Genomic DNA, 22,705 nt, shown 5'->3' with positions numbered 1-22,705 from the left:
TCAGTATTCTAATTCTGGGCATGTACTGAAATCAGCTAGCAACCGCATATCAGTTTGGTAAAGCCTTCTAATTTAGTTTACTTGGGGGTAATTTTTTGCTTTACTGTTGTGGAATATATTGCTATTGTACTCTTTGTGTAGGAATGCAGAATAAGCTTACTCAATGTTTTCTTAAATTAAACATTTATTATCTTCCAGATATCACCTTTTGTTGGAACTCAGAGTTGTGAATGGCCCTCACCATCTGACGCTTTCCGACTGACCTCTTCTCTACCCCAAATACAAGAGACTCTAATAGTTAGGGAGGAATGTCATTGCCCCTATTCAACACGAAGAAGTTACAGAAGATGAAACTTTGTCCCTCTGCAACCCTTAGTAATAAGAGTTCTCTTATAAAAGGGAGAGGGGAAATGTTGAACCAGAGCAACTCCATCTTGAATAGGGGCTGGGTAGAATAAAGCTGAGACCTACTGGGCTGCATTCCCAGATAGTTAGGCATTCTAAGTCACAGGATGAGATAGGAGGTCAGCAAAAGATACAGGTCATAAACACTTCGTTGATAAAACAAGTTGCAGTAAAGAAGCCGGCCAAAACCCACCAAAACCAAGATGGCAATGAGAGTGACCTCTGGTCATCCTCACTGCTACACTCCCACCAGTGCCATGACAGTTTACAATGCCATGGCAACATCAGGAAGTTACCCTCTAAGGTCTAAAAGGGGGAGGTATGTATAATCCATCCCTTGTTTAGCGTATAATCAAGAAATAACCACAAAAGGGGCAACCAGTAGCCCTCAGGGCTGCTCTGCTTGTGGAATAGCCATTCTTTCATTCCCTTACTTTCCTAATAAACTTGCTTTCACTTTTTAAAAAGAGAGAGAGGAAAAAAAAGCTGTCATTCTTATACTTTAACTTTGTACATATAAGATTTATCTCTGCATCTTTCGGGAGAATCAACACACTTTCCCTCCAGTACAGTATCCCCATCCTCCCCAAATAAAACCATTTCTATGCACATGCCACCAGTATTAACATGGCACATTTCAAATCAATGCATATGATTGTGGCACAACCACCTGCAAAGACCACAAGTACTCCAAAGTACTTTTCAAAATGCATGAAAATTAGCAATTAGGGTAGACTGAATCATTTACAGAAAAAGTACAATGGTCCTGTCCTAACTGGTGTGCATGGGCCCTGGTACTCACTCTGCTTTGCATAGCTTCTGCCAAGCTTCGTGAAATCTCACAGGGTCCTCGGTTTCAGTAATCTTCTCCAGATCAATGGAGTCTATGTACTAAAAAACATCCAACAGATAAAAGGAGTATTTAAGAAAAATAACACTCAGAAATATTACAGCCATCTAATACTATGACACATTATTCAATAATTACTTATTACGCAAACACTGTACTGGGCACTAGGGATAGAAAACATAGTCTCTGTTTTGTGGCTCTTATCATCTTTCAGAAAGATTACAAAACCAGATAAATGGGCATCCACACTATACTATGATAATGGCTATGACAGACAAAGAAGAGAACGATGCAGAAGTAACTAGGGGTTAACTGCGCGGGGTGGCACATGCCTGTAGCCCCAGCTACTTGGGAAGCTGAGGCGGAAGGATCCTTTGAGCCTGGGAGGTCCAGGCTGCAATGATCCCCGATCGTGACACTGCATTCCAGCCTGAGTGACAGAGTGAGACCCTGTCTCAAAAAAAAAGAAAAAAAAAAGCAACTGGGAAATCACTAGAACTGGACACTGGAGGAAAGACAGGAAGGATCGACATCAAGGAAGAGCTCTGGGGAGGTAATGTTCAAGAAGCCAGCCGAGAGGAGAGCAGAAGCAAGATAAGCATGTGTGTGATAGGACACAGCAGGGAAGGCGTGCAGGAGACAAACAGAGGAGGGGAGAAGGGTATGAAATCTCCAGCAGGCCAGGCGCATTGGCTCACGCCTGTAATCCCAGCACTTTGGGAGGCTGAGGCGGGTGGATCATCTGAGGTCAGGAGTTCAAGACCAGCCTGGCCAACATGGCAAAACCCCATCTCTACTAAAAACATAAAAATTAGCTAGGCATGGTGGTGGGTGCCTGTAATCTCAGATACTCAGGAGGCTGAAGCAGGAGAATCACATGAACCCAGGAGGCAGAGGTTGCAGTGAGCTTAGATTGTGTCACTGCACTCAAGCCTAGGCAACAGAGCGAGACTCCGTCTCAAAAAATAAAAAATAAAAAAAAATCTCCAGCAAAGGAGCCACTTATATGAAACCTCAGAGGAAAAAGAGAAAGTGGTAGCCACTCTGGGACCCTCAAAAAAGGCCCCACCCAGCGAGAGGACAGACCTGATTAGTTGGAGGAAAGCAAGGGACGAGGCTGAGAAGCCATGACACAGAGTTGACACTTGAAGGCACTTGCAATGGTTTGAATGTCTGTGATCCCCCAAAATTCCTATGTTGAAATCCCAACTCTCAAAGAAATGGTATTAGGAGGTGGGTGGGGTCTTTGAGAGATGATTAGGTCAGAGGGCAGAGCACATAGGAATAGGATTAGTACCCCTATAAAAGACGCCCCAAAGACCTCCCTCACCCGTTCCGCCACAGGGGGATATAACCAGAGGGTGGTCCTCTGCACCCAGAAGAGGGCCCTCACCAGAATCCGGTTACATGCTGGCACCCTAATCTTGGACTTTCAGCCTCCAGGATTGTGAGAGAGAAATGGCAGTTGTTTGTAAGCCACCTGATCTATGGTACTTTGTTACAGCAGCCTGAACAGACTGAGACACCACTGAAAGATCTTAAGTAAAGGTATGACAGAAACAAGAGAACCGAGAAAGATTTTACAAAGATCACTCTGGTAGAGTGTGGCAAAGACAGGGAAGACTGGCAGCTGGAAACCAGCCTGGAAGCCGCTGCAGCTGCAGCAAACCAGGAGAGATAGACAGATGCAGCTCAACCTTAGAAGGAAGATGACAAGGCAACAATTCAAATAGTACTTAGGAGAAGCTAATGTCAATGAATCCTATCAGATGAAGCATCATGTGCACCAATCCTATGTATATAACAGTCCCTCTCTATCCATATTAGTTTAGTATTTCTTCTGTAAAATGACTATCCTGGCCAAGCGCAGTGGCTCATGTCTATAATCCCAGCACTTTGGGAGGCCAAGGCAGGTGGATCACTTAAGGCCAGGAGTTCAAGACCAGCCTGGCCAACATGGCGAAACCCTGTCTCTACTGAAAATACAAAAATTAGGTGTGGTGGCGGGCAGCTGTAATCCCAGCTACTCGGGAGGCTAAGGCACAAGAATTGCTTGAACCAGGAGGCGGAGGTTGCAGTGAGCCAAAATCGCACCACTGCACTCCACCCTGGGAAACAGGGCGAGACCCTGTCTCAAAAAAGAAAAAAGAAAAAAAAAGAGAAAAAAGACTATCCAAATAAACTTAAGATACAAATTTTTAAAGGCTTTATAAAATGTGTATGTCATGGCAATTTTTCCATTGCTGTTTTCTTTTTTATATAATGGGGCAGGCAACTTGGAGGAGTGGGAGGAATGGGAAGTAAACTATTCCTTAGAAAGCCAAAAACAAAAAGTGATTAGGGGCCGGCATGGTGGCTCATGCCTGTAATCCTAGCAATTTAGGAGGCCAAGGCAGGAGGAATTGTTTGAGGAATTCAAGACCAGCCTGGGCAACATAGCGAGACCCCATCTCTATAAAAATTAAAAAATAGGCCAGGCACGATGGCTCACGCCTGTAATCCCAACACTTTGGGAGGCCAAGGCAGGTGGATCACCTGAGGTCGGGAGTTCCAGACCAGCCTAGCCAACATGAAGAAACCCTGTCTCTACTAAAAATACAAAACTTAGCCGGGTGTGGTGGCGCACACCTGTAATCCCAGCTACTCGGGTGGCTGAGGCAGGAGAATCACTTGAACCCAGGAGGCAGAGGTTGCGGTGAGCCGAGATTGTGCCACTGCACTCCAGCCTGCGCAACAAAAGCAAAACTCCGTCTAAAAAAATAATTAATTAATTAATTAAAAAATAATAAAATAAAATAAAAATTTTTTTAAGTGATTAGGAAAGGAGGCTAAAAAGAAGAGAGAAACAGCAGCTAGGTCTCCTAAGCTGGTGTCAAAGTGGAAGTCATTAAATTTCTTTAACATATAAATGGATCTTTTTACTCATTATACAAAGTTTTTGCCATTTAAGTCAAGATGATAAGGCTTGCTTAAACAATGATATATTGAATATAATTAAATATAAATGTGAGACAGATATATAAATGTACGTATCCAACTGGTAACAAGTGGGATATCAGGGAGGAGGAATCTGCTTTCTGCATTTTAGACTTATGCTTTATTTTGTTTTGTTTTGTTTTTTGGAGACAGGGTCTCAATCTGTCACCCGGGCTGGAGCGCAGTGGTGCAATTATAGCTCACTGCAGTATCAAACTCCTGCGCTCAAGCGTTCTTCCTGCCTCAGCCTCCCAATTAGCTGAGACTACAGGTGCATGTCATCACACCTGGCTAACTTTCAAGTTTTTTTTTTTTTTTTTTGAGACGGAGTCTCGCTCTGTCGCCCAGGCTGGAGTGCAGTGGCCGGATCTCAGCTCACTGCAAGCTCCGCCTCCCAGGTTTACACCATTCTCCCGCCTCAGCCTCCCGAGTAGCTGAGACTACAGGCGCCCGCCACCTCGCCCGGCTAGTTTTTTGTACTTTTTAGTAGAGACAGGGTTTCACCGTGTTAGCCAGGATGGTCTCGATCTCCTGACCTTGTGATCCGCCCGCCTCGGCCTCCCAAAGTGCTGGGATTACAGGCTTGAGACACCGCACCCGGCCACTTTCAAGTTTTTTAGAGAGATGAGGTCTCCCATTGTTGCCCAGGCTGGTCGTCAACTCCTGGGCTCAAGCAACCCACCTGGCTCAGCCTCTCGAAGGGCTGGGATTACAGGTGTGAACTACTTCACCTGGCTTATGCTTTATTTAAATGTTTTACTCTAAATATGTACTACTTCCGTTCTTATATGGAAGAATATACTCAAGCTATATAAGATAACTACACCTCTGTTATTCCACAATACTGAGTTTCCAAAACAAATAATCACTGTTTGCTAGCTATCATTCTTCCAAGTTACAGAGGGGAATATAGTATTTTTAAAATCCAGATTCCGTTCCAATGCTAAAGGAAAAAAAATCCTATTATTTTCTTGTTAGGCAATTACGATGTACTTACAGGAGCATGACAAGCATGCTCATTCATCTGAATGTGCAAAGCCTAATTTCAGAAATGTGCCTTAAACCTACATGTAGAAAACAGTTTACACAGGTCAGGCGCAGTGGCTCATGCCAGTAATCCCAGCACTTTGAGACGCCAAGACAGGCAGATCACCTGAGATCAGGAGTTCGAGACCAGCTGGCCAACGTGGTGAAACCCCGTCTCTATTAAAAATACAAAAATCAGCTGGGCATGGTGGTGGGAGCCTGTAATCCCAGATACTCAGGAGGTCGAGGCACAAGAATTGCTTGAACGGTGAAGACAGAGGTTGCAGTGGGCCGAGATCGTGCCACTGCACTCCAGCCTGGGCGGCAGAGGGAGACTCTGTCTCAAAAAAGGAAAAAAGAAAACCATTTACACAGCAAGCCTAGCTGCTGCCCTTGGAAAGGCTTGCTACAAGATTGAGCCTTGACTGGCTTCTGGAAACTCTGACTTTGGGAGGGTTCCCATCATTCCAAGAACTGGTAGGAGAAGCTCACTGCGCTGAAAATGTCTGTACAGACAACATCGTTTCTGCTGCATGCTTTCCTTCTGGGAGGCTGGCATTTTGGGAAGTGTTAAGCAAAGGGTGCCTACGTGACCAGCCCCCAGTAAAAACCCTGGGCTTCAAGTCTTCAATGAGCTTCCTTAGTAGACGGCAGTTTGCATATATTATCACAACTCACTGGACTCTACCAGGGGAGGGCGCTTAGAAGCTTGCGCCTCATTACCCCCAGACTTCACCCTGCACAACTTTTCCCTGGCTGATTTTGCTTTGCATTGTCTGGCTATAATAAATCTTAGCTATGAGTATAACTATATGCTGAGTCCTGTGAGTTCTTCTGGTGAATCATAGGTCCTGGAGGTGATCTCAGGGACCCTTTAACAAAACTTGCCCCTCTGGAACATGTGCTATTGGCATGAATTACTGAGATAGCCAAAAGACCAGGCCAGGACTCACCATCAGATTCAACTTGTGGTTGATGGCCAGGGCTGAGTGTTCCAGGGCTTTGAACACAGAGGCGTAGCAGTCTCTGAGCTTGGTGTATTTGCCAACCAGGGCTATGGAGCATATTTTCTGTAACCTTTCATACCTGGGAAAGAAAACAAACTCAAAGGTTATATGCATGTAACAGAACATCACAGACAGAACAATGGCAGCTGCTGCTCTTATTCCAAGGCACTTTTTAAAACCTTAGGAGCAGCTGTAGTCCCAGCTACTCAGGAGGCTGAGGCGAGAGAATCACTTAAGCCCAAGAGTTTGAGACCAGGCTGGGCAATATAGTTAGACCCTGTCTCTACAAAAAATACAAAAATTAGCCAGGCGTGGTGGGGCATGCCTATAGTTCCAGCTACTCAGGAGGCTGAGGTTGGAGGATCACTTGAGCCCAGGAGGTCAAGGCTACAGTGAGCTATGATCACACCACTGCACTCCAGCCTGGGCGACATAGTGACTGTCTCAAAAAACAAAAAAAGAAATCCCAACGTTGGCTTACATAAGCAGGTACAGATAAAATTTCAAGTATATCAGAGAAAAAGTTAAAAGCATTAAAAGTAAAAATTGAAAAGCTATCCCAATCTCGTAAATACGAGCTGTTCTGACATTGGTTAATAAGGTGACATTATATAAGAAAATGCATTCTGCGTGTCAATAGAAAACATTCCAATATTAACTTTGTAAGGTGACATTGTGTAAGAAAATGCATTCGAAGTGTCTACATTTAAAATGGTTACATTCCCAGCTGACCCACAAAAGTCTGGTTATTCATGGCATGCCTGAAGAATGGTGCTAAGAGAACGATTTAAAATATTACTAGCCATTTAGATCATTTTTATGAGAAAAATTCCATTCTACAGAAGACACTCAATCACATTTTACCATTAGAGACACAATTTTTAGTGTTGCTTTTGTCAGGAAATCTGTTCAAAGAACATGAAAAATATCTGGTCTGGCATTAGGTACGTGGAAATGTCATCTTAGGGCTGAAGATGTTTTAGGGCTTTGAAGCAAACCCTTCCCCAAACACCTTAGAAAAATGTTACCATGATGACGAATATCCCTCTTCAATATCAACATCTGCAAAGAGTGGCTGGGCACGGTGGCCCACACCTGTAATCACAGCACTCTGAGAGGCCGAGGCAGGTGGATCACCTGAGGTCAGGAGTTCGAGACCAGCCTGGCCAATATGGTGAAACCCCGTCTCTACTAAAAATACAAAAATACAAAAATTAGCTGGGCATGGTGGTACTCACCTGTAATCCCGGCTACTCAGAAGGCTGAGGCAGGAGAATCGCTTGAACCCGGGAGGCGGAGGTTGCAGTGAGCCGAGATCATGCCACTGCCCTCCAGCCTGGGCCACAGAGCGAGACTCTGTCTCCAAAAAAAAAAAAAAAACACACACACACACATACACAACTGTAAAGAGTACGAGAGAAACTTGATCACAAGCAGGCTGTGTGCAGGAAAAATGCACAAGAAGCTAAGAAGTCAAAACTGACAGGGAAGGTAACTTTCTAGAAAGGTGACTAAAATAGCTGAGACAAGACTGCTAACCCTTGAACTCGCCACTTCATTTTATGTTGTTCTGGAGGTTCCATAGCTGTCTGTACCTCACACCACCTCTCCATAAACTATGCAGGTAACAGGCCGGGTGTGGTGGCTCACGCCTGTAATCCCAACACTTTGGGAGGCCAAGGCGGGTGGATCACTTGAGATCAGGAGTTCCAGACCAGCCTGGCCAACATGGTGAAACTGTCTCTACCAAAAATACAAAAATTAGCCTGGCATGGTGGTGCATGCCTGTCGTGGCGCATACCTCCAGCTACTCAGGAGACTGAGGAAGGAGGATCACTTGAACCCAGGAGGCGGAGGTTGCAGTGAGCTGAGATCACGCCACCGCACTCCAGCCTGGGTGACAGAGCCAGACTTCGTCTCCAAATAAAAACAGATTGCAGGTAACAGAAAGCAGGATGACAGCACACCAAGTAGCAGAGATGATGTCAGAGGCAGGCAGGCACAGCCGCATTTGAGCACAGCAGGTTTGGCTTCACCCTCTTCTCCCTCCTCCATAGACGGAAGAGACAACATCAGCTGTGCCTCCGGAAGGAAGCAGCACTGGGGTCAGTATCATAGGTTCCTCCTTCGACTCACTCACGGCTGGTCTTCCCAGGGGAGGAGTCACTGGGCAGCAGGTGGTACAGGTGAGTCCACTGGATCACACCTACTAGGGAGCTCTCATTCCCCCTTGGACCTATACTTCCGAGAGCAACCAAGTGTCTCCCTCATGTGCCCCACTCAGCCATCAGCCATCACCGAATGTGAGGCAGGCATCTGATACTACTTCAAGCTGCTGTGGGAGGGGGAGGGGAGTCCTCTTTGCAGGGCCACCCCCAACAGTTGGGTCTCAAGAGAGATGAAGAGGGTTGGGCATGGTGGCTCATGCCTGTAATCTCAGCACTTTGGGAGGCCAAGGCAGGTGGATCACAAGGTCAGGAGATCAACACCATCCTGGCTAACATGGTGAAACTCCGTCTCTACTAAAAAAAATACAAAAAAAAAAAATTAGCTGGGCGTGGTAGCGGGCGCCTGTAGTTCCAGCTACTCGGGAGGCTGAGGCAGGAGAATGGCATGAATCCGGGAGGTGGAGCTTGCAGTGAGCCAAGATCACGCCACTGCACTCCAGCCTGGGCGACACAGCAGAAGGATCACTTGAGCCCCAGAAGTTCGAGGTTCCATTAAGCCCTGTTGTACCACTGCACTCCAGCCTGGGTGACAGAGTGAGACTCCGCCTCAAAAAAAAAAAAAAAAAAGGAAATAAAAGATGGAGGACAAGATTGGAGTGATGTGGCCACAAGCCAAGGAACACCACTGATTGCTGGCAGCCACCAGAAGCCAGGAGAAGGGGTGTGGCAGAGATTCTCCTGCAGAGTCTCCAGAAGGAACCAACCCTGTGAATGCATTGATTTTGCACTTCTGACCTCCAGGACTGTGAGAGAATAAATTCCTGTGGTGTTTTTTTAAGCTACCCAGTTTGTGGTCATTGTTATGGCAGCCCCCAGGAGGCTAATACAAAGACCAAACATTTGGCTTTAAAAAGCACAGAAGCGCCAGGCACATGGCTCATGCCTGTAATCCCAACACTTTGGGAGGCCGAGGCAGGAAGATCACTTGAGCAAGATGGCAAAACCCCGTCTCTACTAAAAATACAAAAATTAATTGGGTGTGGTGGAGCACACCTGTGGTCCCAGCTATTGGGGACGCTGAGGCGGGAGGATCTCTTGAGCCCAAGAGGTTCAGGCTGCAGTGAGCCGAGATTGCACCACCGCACTCCAGCCTGAGCAACAGAGCAAGACTCTGTGTCAAAAAAAAAAAGAAAGAAAACGAAAAAAAGCATAAACGCATAGAGTATAATTTAGAGCTATTTCCAATAAAAAGAGTTAAAATATTAAAACTTCTAGTGCCTAAAGTGTATCAGCCCCAAGCTACTTAGAAAATTCCTACGAAATGACTGGCACTTTAAGCGCTCCAGAGAGCAAGGGTTTTAGAGAATCTAAGCTCAGAAACTGCTCTTCCTTCCCGATTCCACTTGCCCCAGAAAGTCTAAAGCATTTTTTAAAATTGTAATGAAAGGGCAAGAGAACCTCAATCTGATTAGTCATCTACCAAGGGTCAGTGATTTTGTGACCATCATTTTAATTATAGTTACCAACATCAGCAACTGATACTTATTATAGTACGTGACTCAGTGTTAAGTCTTTACAGGTTTCCTCTCATAATTGCCACTGGGTAGGCACTGGTATCCCTTTATATATACAGATGGGAAAACAAGCCTAGCGAAGTTAAGTAATCACCCAAACTCACACAGCTGGTAAGAGGAGAAGTCTGGCTGGGCGCCGTGGCTCAAGCCTGTAATCCCAGCACTTTGGGAGGCCGAGACGGGCGGATCACGTGGTCAGCAGATCGCGACCATCCTGGCTAACACGGTGAAACCCCGTCTCTACTAAAAAAATACAAAAAACTAGCCAGGCAAGGTGGCGGGCGCCTGTAGTCCCAGCTACTCGGGAGGCTGGGGCAGGAGAATGGCGTAAACCTGGGAGCCGGAGCTTGCAGTGAACTGAGATCCGGCCACTGCACTCCAGCCTGGGCGGCAGAGCGAGACTCCGTCTCAAAAAAAAAAAAAAGAAGTCAGAATCTGAATCCAGAACCTACATATGTAACAGCTGCACGTAGCTACCGGCTCTGACCTAAGCTGCCCAAGAAGTTCCATCTCAACTACATCTAGTAAAAGAAAACAGGGCCGGGCACGGTGGCTCACACCTGTAATCCTAGCACTTTGGGAGGCCTAGCAGGCGAATCGCTTGAGGTCAGAAGTTCAAGACCAGCCTGGCAAACATGGTGAAACCCCGTCTCTACTAAAACTACAAAAAATTAGCTGGGCGTGGTGGCGGGCACCTGTAATCCCAGCTACTCAGGAGGCTGAGGCAGGAGAATTGCTTGAACCCAGGAAGCAGAAGTGGTAGTGAGCCGAGATTGCGCCACTGCACTCCAGCCTGGGCGACAGAGTAACACTCTGTCTTAAAAAAAAAAAAAAAAAGAAAGAAAGAAAGAAAACAAGTGACAGGGACTTAATTTCCCTTTTTTTTTTGAGACGGAGTCTCGCTCTGTAACCAGGCTGGAGTGCAGTCGCCGGATCTCAGCTCACTGCAAGCTCCGCCTCCCGGGTTTACCCCATTCTCGCCTCAGCCTCCCGAGTAGCTGGGACTACAGGCGCCCGCCATCTTGCCCGGCTAATTTTTTGTATTTTTTTTTCAGTAGAGACAGGGTTTCACCGTGTTAGCTAGGATGGTCTCGATCTCCTGACCTCGTGATCTGCCCGTCTCGGCCTCCCAAAGTGCTGGGATTACAGGCTGAGCCACCGCGCCCGGCTTTTTTTTTTTTTTTTTTTTAAGTCACAGGGTCTGGCTATGTTGCTCAGGCTGGCCTCCAACTCCTGGGCTCAAGTGATCCTCTCACCTCAGCCTCCCGAGTAGCTGAGACTACAAGTAAATGCCGCTGCACATAGCTTAATTTTCATATAACTTCAAATTAGAGAAACTTTGCTTAAATTAATATGGTTGTCTGAAAGTTAGAATCCATCAGGAATTTTAATAATTATGCTGAATAGTTAATGAATGCAGGATGAAACAAAAATAGCATAGCCAAAAGTTCCCACTCCAAATGATTTCCTTTAGGAAAAGTTAGCCAAATCTTAAAAACAAGCAAAACAAAACAAAAAACTTGCAACATTTAAAACTGTTTAAGGCCAGGCACGGTGGCTCATGCCTATAATCCCAGCAGTTTGGGAGGCCAAGGTGGGCAGATCACTTGAGCCCAGGAGTTCAAGACCAGCGTGGGTAACATGGAAAAATCCCGTCCCTACAAAAAAAAAAAAAAAAAATTAGCCGGGTGTGATGGTGCATGCCTCTAGTCTCAGCTACTCAGGAGGCTGAAGTGGGAGGATGACTTGAGCCCAGGAGGTGGAGGTTGCAGTGAGCCGAGATCGTGCCACTGCACTCCAGCCTGGGCGACAGAACGAGACTCTCAAAAAGAAAAACAAAACAACAACAACAAAAAAAAACATTTAAAATACTCGAAAACTAAAAAATGAACTAGTAAATAAATAAAAATCCTCCAGAGTTAAAAACATTCCCTCCAGAATTCAAATTCCTTTAATTCACTTTGGTTTATGTATAACAAAATCAAAGGCTCCAAAAATCTTCAAATAATACAGCGAAGCACCGTAACAGTATGCTCCATGTTTAGACATATCCAGACTGAAATGTGCAGATGCAAAATGCCAAATACACATGCTTACCCTTTCAAGTAGGTCTTATTTCTACCCCCCAAACTCAAGAATTATTAAAGATTATACAAGTAATTCCTTTCGCTTACCTGTCAGCCATATTTCTCCACTTTAAAAGCAAATTACTTGCAGAATCACCAATGGGCAGGTGCAATCTCTCCTTAAAATATTTGGCAATGCCTTGTTCCTCCAAAAGCACAGGAACTCGGTATGTGGAAAAAACATCATGGATACATATGACCTAAGTGATGATAAGAAATCACCTTACTTAGATGGATCTACTCAACTATGCCACCACAAGAATGAGACAAAATTCAGGAGAGACTGGCAGTTTATTTACACTGATATCACACACACACACGCGCGCACACACACGCATACACACAAAAACCCAGCAATCAAAGCTAACATCAGAATTTGCACATGGTTAGCTTCATTTAATTAGAAAACTAATCCCAGCACTATGGGAGGCCAAGGCGGGCAGATCACCTGAAGTCAGGAGTTCGAGACCAGCCTGACCAATGTGGTGAAACCCCATCTGTATTAAAAACACAAAAATGGTGACATGTGCCTATAATACCAGCAACTCAAGAGGCTGATGCAGGAGAATCGCTGGACCCCGGGAGGCAGAGGTTGCAGTGAGTCGAGATCGTACCATTGCATACCAGCCTGGGCGACAGAGCAAGACTCCATCTCAAAAAAAAAGAAGTGTACACAAAACGATTGCACAGATCAGGTGTGGTGGCTCACGCCTGTAATCCCAGCACTTTTGGAGGCCGAGGCAGGTGGATCATCTGAGGTCAGGAGTTTGAGACCAGCCTGGCCAACATGGTGAAACCCCATCTCTACTAAAAATACAAAAATTAGCCAGCCATGGTGACACACACCTATAATCCCAGCTACTTAGGAGGCTGAGGCAGGAGAATCGCTTGAACCCGGGAGGCGGAGGTTGCACTGAGCCGAGAGTGCACCACTGCATTCCATCCTGGGTGACAATAGCGAAACTCTGTCTCAAAAAAAAAAAAAGGATCGGATACAAACAAAATGGCATGACAACATACAAATGCAGAAGTGTCCCTTCAATCTGCCATCACATTTTTCAAAGTAGTTCAGACTTTGGCAATGACTCTGAGGCATCAGGCAGGGGCTCTCCATCAGAGTACTTTCCAAGATGCCAAAATTCAATTTGATCGTTTTTAGACTTCAGAGAACCCAGGGTTATAATCTGAAGAAAAGATTTCTGCCAAACCTCACTCTTTTCCTGAGTGCCATTTATATCCCTCTATTTAAACTATAGGCAACTCCAATCCCTTATACCCAAGCCTTATTGGAATCAAGAGACAGAGATCAGAGAAGGAAAGAAAAAAGAAAAGTGAATTATCAGAATACTGAGGTAGAAAGCCCTGCAGAGCAGAGAACCTAAGCCCAAATCACAGTAGGGTTTCTGTACCAATGAAGTCAACTGAGCCCACTGATGGAGTCAGAAGAGCTAATGTGAATGTCAACGTGCTCGTGTGTTCAGGGTGACTTAAGCTGCCACAGGTAGAGAGGAGAAATGAGTGAAAGCAGTGTCCCAGAAGGAAACACAAGGTAAAGAGATGATAAGTAGGCTTCATGTGGTTCTCTCTCTAGAGGTTTGACTGTGAGTTAAACGTCCACCCTTGTAGGCTGGGCACGGTGGCTCACGCCTGTAATCCTAGCACTACGGGAGGTCGAGACGGGTGGATCATCTGAGGTCAGGAGTTCGAGACCAGCCTGGCCAACATGGCGAAACCCCACCTCTACTAAAAATACAAAAAAAAATTATCCAGGCATGGTGGCAGGCACCTGTAATTTCAGCTGCTCAGGAGGCTAAAATAAGAGAATTGCTTGAACCTGGGAGGCAGAGGTTGCAGTGAGCTGAGATCGTGCCACTGCACTCCAGCCTCACTCTGTCTCAAGAAAAGAAATAAAGTCCACCCTGGTTTTATGACATAAGTTGAGTGATCATGCAAAGAAACATGCATCCTATCTCACTTAAGGGCTAGGGAGTCATGATTGGATCAAGTGCCTGGCACTTGCATAAATGCCGTGAAAAGTAATATGATCATTGAAGAGGCACAAAACACTGGCATCAGCAGAAGTGCCTGCCAGACAATAAAATCTAAAGAGCAGCACCAACCTGTTCAGGGTTCACGTGACAAAACATAGAAATCTTCTCCTTCACGGCCATCTCGATGGGCGTTGAACTTCGGCAGACAATCTGTCAAAGCCAGTTATGCGTTAGCAAACAGGATTTGTTTTCAGCAGGATGCCACATTCATTTCTTTTTACAAGAAACTTGGCCAAGTATATACTTGTTCACTTTGGACATTCCACTGGACTATTAGAAATTGGTCTGAGCACTAATATAAGTATAATCAAATTCAGCACAAGTGTATCAGTAAGAACTCGAAACATCGAGACGTCTCTGGTGAACAGAGTCCAGGCTCATAGTGTTGCTTCATTAACTATAAGAAAAGAGCTAGATCGAGGTTAACAAACTGTTTCTCAAAAGGGCCAAATGGGAAATATTTTAGGTTTGCAGGTCACACAGTCACTGTCCTGATCCTCAATCATGGTGCAGTGTGAAAGCAGCTACAGACAATATGTAAATGAATGGGCGTGACTGCATGATAATACAACTTTATTTACAAAAACAGGCACGCAAGTTGTGGGCTGTTATTTGTCAACCTCTGACAGAGACTATTGGTAATGACTGGATCACCTGCTATAAGGACACATCACTGTTTAGACTAAAAATAAGAGCAATGGGCTGGGCGTGGTGCAATCCCAGCACTTTAGGAGGCCAAGCCAGGAGGATTGCTTGAACCAGGAGTTCAAGACCCACCTGGGTAACACAGCAAAACCCTGTCTCTACAAACACACACACACACACCACACACAAAAATTAGTGCGCTGTGGTAGTGTACACCGCTAGTATCAGCTACTCAAGAGGCTGAGGTGGGAGAATCGCTTCAGCCCAGGAGGCAGAGGTTGCAGTGAGCCAAGATCGCAACACTGCACTCCAGCCTGGGCAACAGAGCCAGACCCTGTCTCAAAAAGAAAAAAAGAGCAGTGAAAACCCATCACAGGGTTATCACTGATAGCAGGATTACAGGAAAATCCCAATATTTCACCTTCATTCTAAAGAATCCAAGAATCATATAAATGATAGGACATCACACTTGCCCAACTATCAATGTGGCCCATCAAATGAGAGCCTAGGGAACAACAGATTGAAGCAACACTTGAGGCTAAGGGAATAAGCCTTTTCCAGCTCCCAGACAGAAAAACCTCATTGCCATAGGAGCTGTTTGAGAATGAGAAAGGACTTAGATGATGATAAAGATAAAGAAGTGAAGGGCAGCCAGGCATGGTGGCTCTTGGCTGTAATCCCAAGCACTTTGGGAGGCCGAGGCGGGCAGATCACCTGAGGTCAGGGGTTCGAGACCAGCCTAGCCAACATGACAAAACTCCGTCTCTACTAAAAATACCAGGTGTGGTGGCATGTGCCTGTAATCCAAATACTCTGGAAGCTGAGACAGGAGAATCGCTTGAAGCCGGGAGGCGGAGGTTGCAATGAGCCAAGACTGCACCACTGCACTCCAGCCTGGGTGACAGAGCAAGACTCCATCTCAAAAAAAAAAAAAAAAAAAAGAAGTGAAGGGCCTGCTCCCAGAGACCTTTGGGATAGACTTACCCACTCTCCTCAACTCACCAAATCTGGAGACAGGCCTAACCCCCTCAGCGCGCGGACACTGTTTTGGGTGGGTTTGGTTTTTTGTTCTCCGGTAGCACTGAGCTGAAAAACAATGGGGTCCCATCAGCACACTGGACACTAGCTCCTATGGATGATTAACGGTGCCCCACTTTCAAATGCGGGACACATAGAATATCATAGGAAAACTTATCAAAGTTGCTGTCCACAACTTATCTGGAAAGCCCACCTGTGGCACAAGGCTAACATGGATATTACAGAAATTCTCTCTTTTCGCCTTAAACTGGAATTGTCTAAACGCTTCCACAAACGGCATTCCTTCGATGTCTCCAATGGTGCCCCCCGCTGGGAATGGAAAACAAACAAAAAGACACACACATGACCACACATCTCCCACAGTACACAAGCTAATAAAAAGAGTTCTTAATAAACCGAGCATAAGAACTAAAGTTGGATGGTTACAGAGGTTTATAAATACATTCAAAATCACTAAATTGTGGCTGGGTGTGTCAGCTCACGCCTGTGATCCCAGTGCTTTCGTAGCCAAGGCAGGAGGATCACTTGAGCCCAGGAGGTCAAGACTACAGTGAGTCGTAATCATGCCACCGCACTCCAGCCTAGCTCACAGAACGAGACCCTGTCTCTGAAAAAATATAAAAATAAAAAATAAAACTTCATAAAAGATTTCTCCACATGTATACTCTTCAGTAGCCCACTGCTTCATTAAAACTAACAGGTGCGGTGGCTCACGCTTGTTATCCCAGCACTTTGGGAGGCCGAGGCGGGCGGATCACAGGTTAGGAGATTGAGACCTTCCTGGCCAACATGGTGAAACCCCTTCTCTAATAAAAGTACAAAAATTAGCTGGACGTGGTGGCACACACCCAAGTAGTCCCAGCTACTTGGGAGGCTGAGGCAGGAGAATCGCTTGAACCCGGGAGGCAGAGGTCGCAGTGAGTCGAGATCATGCCATTGCACTCCAGCCTAGATGACAGAGCAAGACTCTGTCTCAAAAACAAAAAAACAAACAAAAAAAAAACTAACATCAAATCTCCTTAATGCAGCCAACAAAAGGCTCTCAGGACCTGGCTCTTGCACTGAGTCTCCAGTGCCATCTGGTCCCCTCCCCACTGGCCTCTTGGGTACTCCATGCTCTTCCTTCCTGCCCCTCAAGCCCTCCTACCCTCCTTCTTCATCTACAGCAACCTCTTTTTATCCTCCAGTCTAAGAGAGATGCATCCTCCTTGGAGGGCAGACTCTGACCCCACCCCCCCACCTAAAGCAGCCTACATCCCACTAGCCCTTGTCACAGCACTGTACCCATCCTAGGAACTCAGCACAAGTTGCCTCTATTTCATTTCCGTCTTTGTTTCCTGGCTCTCTACCCCACTAGACTGTAAGCCCCATGAGGGCATGAGCCCAGTACCCTGCAGGCAGCACTGGAGGTTTACTTTAGTAGGCAGGACAGGACAGAAAGGTCCTGAAATTCAATATAAGCCCTAAGTAACAGTGTTCTAGCACCTGTTACCAAAACTACAACAGAACCAAAGCCAGGGCTGGGTGCAGTGGCTCACGCCTGTAACCCCAACCACTTTGGGAGGCAGGCGTATCACTTGAGCCCAGGGTTTGAGACCAGCATGGGCAACAAAGTGAGACCTTGCCTTCACAAAAACAAAAAAAATTAGCTGGGCATGGTGGCACAGCGCCCATGGTCCCAGCCACTCAGGAGGCTGAGGTGGGAGGATTGCTTGAGCCTGGAGAAGTCCAGGCTACAGTGAGTCATGATCATGCCACTGCACTCCAGCCTAGGGGACAGAGTGAGACGCTGTCTCTTTAAAAAACAACAACAATTGGGCCGGGCGCGGTGGCTCAAGCCTGTAATCCCAGCACTTGGGAGGCCGAGACGGGCGGATCACGAGGTCAGGAGATCGAGACCATCCTGGCTAACACGGTGAAACCCCGTCTCTACTAAAAAATACAAAAAACTAGCCGGGCGCGGTGGCTGGCGCCTGTAGTCCAGCTACTCCGGAGGCTGAGGCAGGAGAATGGCGTGAACCCGGGAGGCGGAGCTTGCAGTGAGCTGAGATCCGGCCACTGCACTCCAGCCTGGGCGACAGAGCGAGACTCCGTCTCAAAAAAAAAAAAAACAACTCAACGAAATGAAAACATCACATGCAATCAGGAACCTGGCAGGGGTGAAGAAGTGAGTGTAAGTACCCACTAAATACAAGGCACTAAAATCTAATTTTTTATTTTTATTTTTATTTTTATTTTTATTTTTTTTTTTTTGAGACGTAGTCTCGCTCTTCCACCCAGGCTGGAGTGCAGTGGCCGGATCTCAGCTCACTGCAAGCTCCGCCTCCCGGGTTCACGCCATTCTCCTGCCTCAGCCTCCCGAGTAGCTGGGACTACAGGCGCCCGCCTCGTCGCCCGGCTAGTTTTTGTATTTTTAGTAGAGACAGGTTTCACCGTATTAGCCAGGATGGTCTCGATTCCTGACCTTGTGATCCGCCCGTCTCGGCCTCCCAAAGTGCTGGGATTACAGGCTTGAGCCACCGCGCCCGGCCTTAAAATCTAATTTTTTAAAATCATTTATTTTCTCTAAGGAAAAACAGAGGTCTGCACTTAAACTAACCGTATGCTTCCGCCCTGTGTTTGATGGGGATTCTCTGGGGGGTCAATAATAGTGAATGCGAAAAGGAGGCCAACTTAAACATTATCCGCTTCTGCCCTCACGTGGTCAACAGTGGTACTACAGTCTCTCTGCTAATTCAGAAGTTCCCATTACCATACCTCTATCTAGGTCACCATCATTATCGTGTTCAGAAACTTTCAATATTACTATTGGAATAGTTTGAAGTTAACTGTTGCCCCAAATAAAAGGGAAAATATCACCCATAACAATACTTTATGCTGAAATGGACGCAGCAGCAAATTTATGAGATGTGCAAAGTTGTTTTTGCCTGTCTTTAATGAAAGGAGTCTTTTTCTTTTTTTTTTTTTTTAGAGAGAGTGTGGTTTGGACGAACAGACAAGATGGCGCATTTTCGGGTTCTTCATCACCAGCTTTTCCCCTGTGCGCGAAAATGCAGCTGGCGCCCGGGGGAAGGTGCAGATCAACCAGGCATGCGCCAGGTGATGTCAATCCGAAGATACCAAGATTTACCTGGTGGCACCCGACACGTCCGTGCCCCGCCTATTGCCCTTCCACTCCTAGAAAAGCCGCTCCTGGCAGACGCGTGGGGCGGGCTTCCTCAGCCCCCACCTTTGTCGGGACTGCATAGGAACTCCGCTGGGCGACTCTCTTGGCCTCCTTTGCCGGAGGCCAACAGACTTCATCCCCATACCTTTTTCCCTGGAGCTAGATGACCAAAGAATAAATTTGCAGTTTTGCTTTTAGCCTTGCCTACTCGCTGGTTCTTTTGTGCTCTCTCTGGTGGTCTTAGAAAAACAAATCAAGTGTCTCGCTCTGCCACCCAGGCTGGAGTGCAGTGGTGAGATCATGGCTCACTGCGGCCTCAAACTCCTGGGTATAAGTGATCCTCCCGCCTCAGCCTCCCAAGTAGCTGGGACTGCAGACCTGTACCACCACACCTGGCTGAGTCTTCTTTTTTGGAAAATAAACAAGAGAGAAACATGTTATTTCTTTAAGACAAGCATCAATTATTTCAGGTTCATGCCAAGATAACTCGTACTAATATAAATAAAACCTGTCAGCTCCACTGGTCTGAGAAGTTGAGGTCTCACTCATAAAATGGCTTTGAAGACATTTCAACAGCTCCTCTATGATTAAAACTGAAAATCAGCTTTGGCAGTCCTTCTTCAAAAGCTTAAATGGTGCACAGACACAGCTGTTAACACAATTTACAATGAACCAAAGAGGATGTTGACCACTAGTATCCAATAAGCAAATATAAACATCAGGGTTATAATGGAGAAGGGGTTCTGTTTGTCAGTTTCTCTGTTTCCATAAAATTTAAAATCCAGCCAATAAGGTCCTGGAGAACAGGAGTCAGATCACACTCAACCTCACATCCCTAGCAGCTATCATCAGGGCCAGTACATATTAAGTGCTAAATTAATCATTGTGAAGGCAAACAAGTCAATCCAAAGGTAGAATAAGAAATAAAATTAAAAATTTGCCAGGTTGGCCAGGCGCGGTGGCTCACACCCGTAATCCCAGCACTTTGGGAGGCCGAGGCGGGTGGATCACCTGAGGTTGGGAGTTCAAGACCAGCCTGACCAACATGGAGAAACCCCATCTCTACTAAAAATACAAAATTAGTCAGGCATGATGGCGCATGCCTGTAATCCCAGCTACTCGGGAGGCTGAGGCAGGAGAATCACTTGAACCCGGGAGGTGGAGGTTGAGGTGAGCCAAGATCGAGCCATTGCACTCCAACCTGAGCAAAAAGAGCAAAACTCCGTCTCAAAAAAAAAAAAAATTGCCAGGCATGGTGGTGGTACACCTGTAGTCCCAGCTACTTGGGAGGCTGAGGCAAGATGATTGGTTGAGCCCAGAAGTTTGAGGCTACAGTGGGCTTTGATCGAACCTGTGACTAGCTACTGCACTCCAGCCCGAGGCAACATAGCGAGACCCTATCTATAAAAAATAAATAAATAACCAGTAACTTTATCAGCTCTACTGTTAACAAAATGGATCTTCTACATATCATGATATCTGCTAACACTTACATTGATGACAATAATAATAGCTAACTTATATTTACTGAGCACTTCCTAAATGCCAGACATTGCAAAGTGTTCTTTATTATTGCATTTAATCCCCAAACAATCCTGTCATTATCTTATTATTACAATATTATATTATCACCACATTATTACAAATGAGGACATTAAAACTGTGAGGATTTTCCAAAAGTCATACAGGCATCTGAATACTAGTTAATAATTTTTAAGCACTTACTATATCTGTGACACCATTCTAAGCACTAAGTGTAGAGACTTATTTAATCTTCAAAACAACGAATTAAATGAGTTACAAACGAGGTAAATGAGTTAAAGAGGCACAGAGAGGTTGAGCAAACTTGCCCAAGGTCACCCCCTCCTCCCTGTAAGTAACCTTGCCAGGCTACAAACCCAGACCGTTTGCCTCCAGACTCTTAATCACTGAGCTACACATGGCTCAGGGGTCACTGCAGAAATACGAACCAGACAGCCTGACTCTAAGAACCAAATTGGTCATTATTCTGCTCTTTCGCCGGGCAATTAAGCCAACTGACATTTAGAGGAGGAGGATATGGATGTTATTCTCATTCTGCATGTGGAGAGGAAGGGAACAAGGTGAAAGAAATGAACAAACGGCAAGTTCAAATACTACTTTTTTTTTTTTTTTTTAATTAAGACAGGGTCTGGCTCCATCACCCAGGCTGAAGTGTTGGTGCAATCATGGCTCTCTGCAGCCTCAACCTCCCGGGCTCAAAAGATCCTCCCATCTCAGATTTTCGAGTAGCTGGGACTACAGGTGCGTACCACCATGCCTAGCTAATTTTTGTAGTTTCTGTAGAGACAGGTTTTCACCATATTGTCCAGGCTATCTCAAACTCATGGGCTCAAGCAATCCTCCCACCTCGGCATCTGAAAATGCCGGGATTACAGGCATGAGCCACCTCGCCCAGCCACTAGCTTCTTTCTTTAAACAGCTGATACTAATCACTTATCACCTCTACCATCTGACTTCCCTAACCCAGTGTCTCTTTACACTTCCAAAGCACTTCAGAAATACTTTTCAAATAGCATGCACTAGATTGCAGTCTGTCGTGTGTGGACAGGGTTGTCTGCAAGTTCCCCAAGGGTAGAGACTGTGCCCATCCCAGGCCCCAGCACAGAAGAGGCCCTCACATGGACTTTATCAGCAGCTGATCAGTCTCCACAAGCAGATCACTGCACATCCACCCACGAGTATGTGTGATTGTCTGTCTAATGCCAATCTTGCCCACTCACTTGTGACCACAAAGACAGAAGCCATCTATGTTGTTTCTTGCTGTGACCCCACCTCCTAGCCCAGTGTCCAGCACTCAGGAGGGTGTGTGTAAGTATTTGTCAAATAAATGAAGATCAGATGCTCAAAGACCCAGCAGGATATAATTTTATAAAGAAAGTTCTGTGCTTGCCTCAATAACGCATATTTGGGGCTCTTCCTTATTACCATCCACCGGCACCTTGGCTTGGTTCATAACCCACTCCTGGACAGCATCAGTAATGTGAGGGACAACTGTAGAAAGAAGTATTAATACAAAAGTTTATTCCATGTTCATGAGAAAAGAATGTGCTTTAGGCCTCCCCAATCACCTGAAAGTCACCTGGCAAGTTACCCTGATATTTTTGGAAAATGAAAAGAAAAAAACGCAACAAGTTTAAAAGAATTAGAACTTGTAGAGCACAGGAACTGTGACATTTTCAGTTCTATGTGGGTTTTCGTTTTCGTTTTTTGAGACGGAGTCTCACTCTGTCGCCCAGGCTGGAGTGCAATGGCACGATATCGGCTCACTGCAACCTCTGCCTCCTGGGTTTGAGTGATTCTCCTGCCTCAGCCTCCCAAATAGCTGGGATTACAGGCATTCGCCACCATGCCCAGCTAATCTTTGTGTAGAGATGGGGTTTCACCATGTTGGCCAGGCTGGTCTCGAACTCCTGACCTCAGGTGATCCACTGGCCTCGGACTCCCAAAGTGCTGGAATTATAGGCGTGAGCCACTGCGCCTGGCCTTCAGTTCTACTTTTGAGCAGCACAAAGATATTCAGCACACAGGGCTCCATAATGTCTGTGGAATATAATACCTTGCACTGTTTTCCCCAGGTAATCGCCACGCCTCTCTTTGTTGATCACATGCTGATATATCTTCCCCGTGGTGA

The 22,705-nt window shown here is 45.9% G+C and overlaps 1 protein-coding gene across 1 annotated transcript in view; it reads right to left on the bottom strand.

The window, feature by feature from the left end:
* Window positions 1-22,705, bottom strand: part of CTPS2 (CTP synthase 2) — a 136,733-nt gene that overhangs the window by 98,263 nt on the left and 15,765 nt on the right. The window contains 8 exon segments of the mRNA XM_033200893.1: window positions 1,208-1,296; window positions 6,211-6,343; window positions 12,181-12,332; window positions 14,253-14,333; window positions 15,831-15,914; window positions 16,060-16,175; window positions 21,961-22,065; window positions 22,631-22,705. Of these exon segments, the coding sequence (XP_033056784.1) occupies window positions 1,208-1,296; window positions 6,211-6,343; window positions 12,181-12,332; window positions 14,253-14,333; window positions 15,831-15,914; window positions 16,060-16,175; window positions 21,961-22,065; window positions 22,631-22,705 (835 nt within the window).

The sequence above is a fragment of the Trachypithecus francoisi genome, unplaced genomic scaffold (genome assembly GCF_009764315.1).
Source record: "Trachypithecus francoisi isolate TF-2019V2 unplaced genomic scaffold, Tfra_2.0 Lachesis_group6, whole genome shotgun sequence".
Taxonomy (NCBI): domain Eukaryota; kingdom Metazoa; phylum Chordata; class Mammalia; order Primates; family Cercopithecidae; genus Trachypithecus; species Trachypithecus francoisi.
This window is presented reverse-complemented; position numbering and strand designations above follow the sequence as displayed.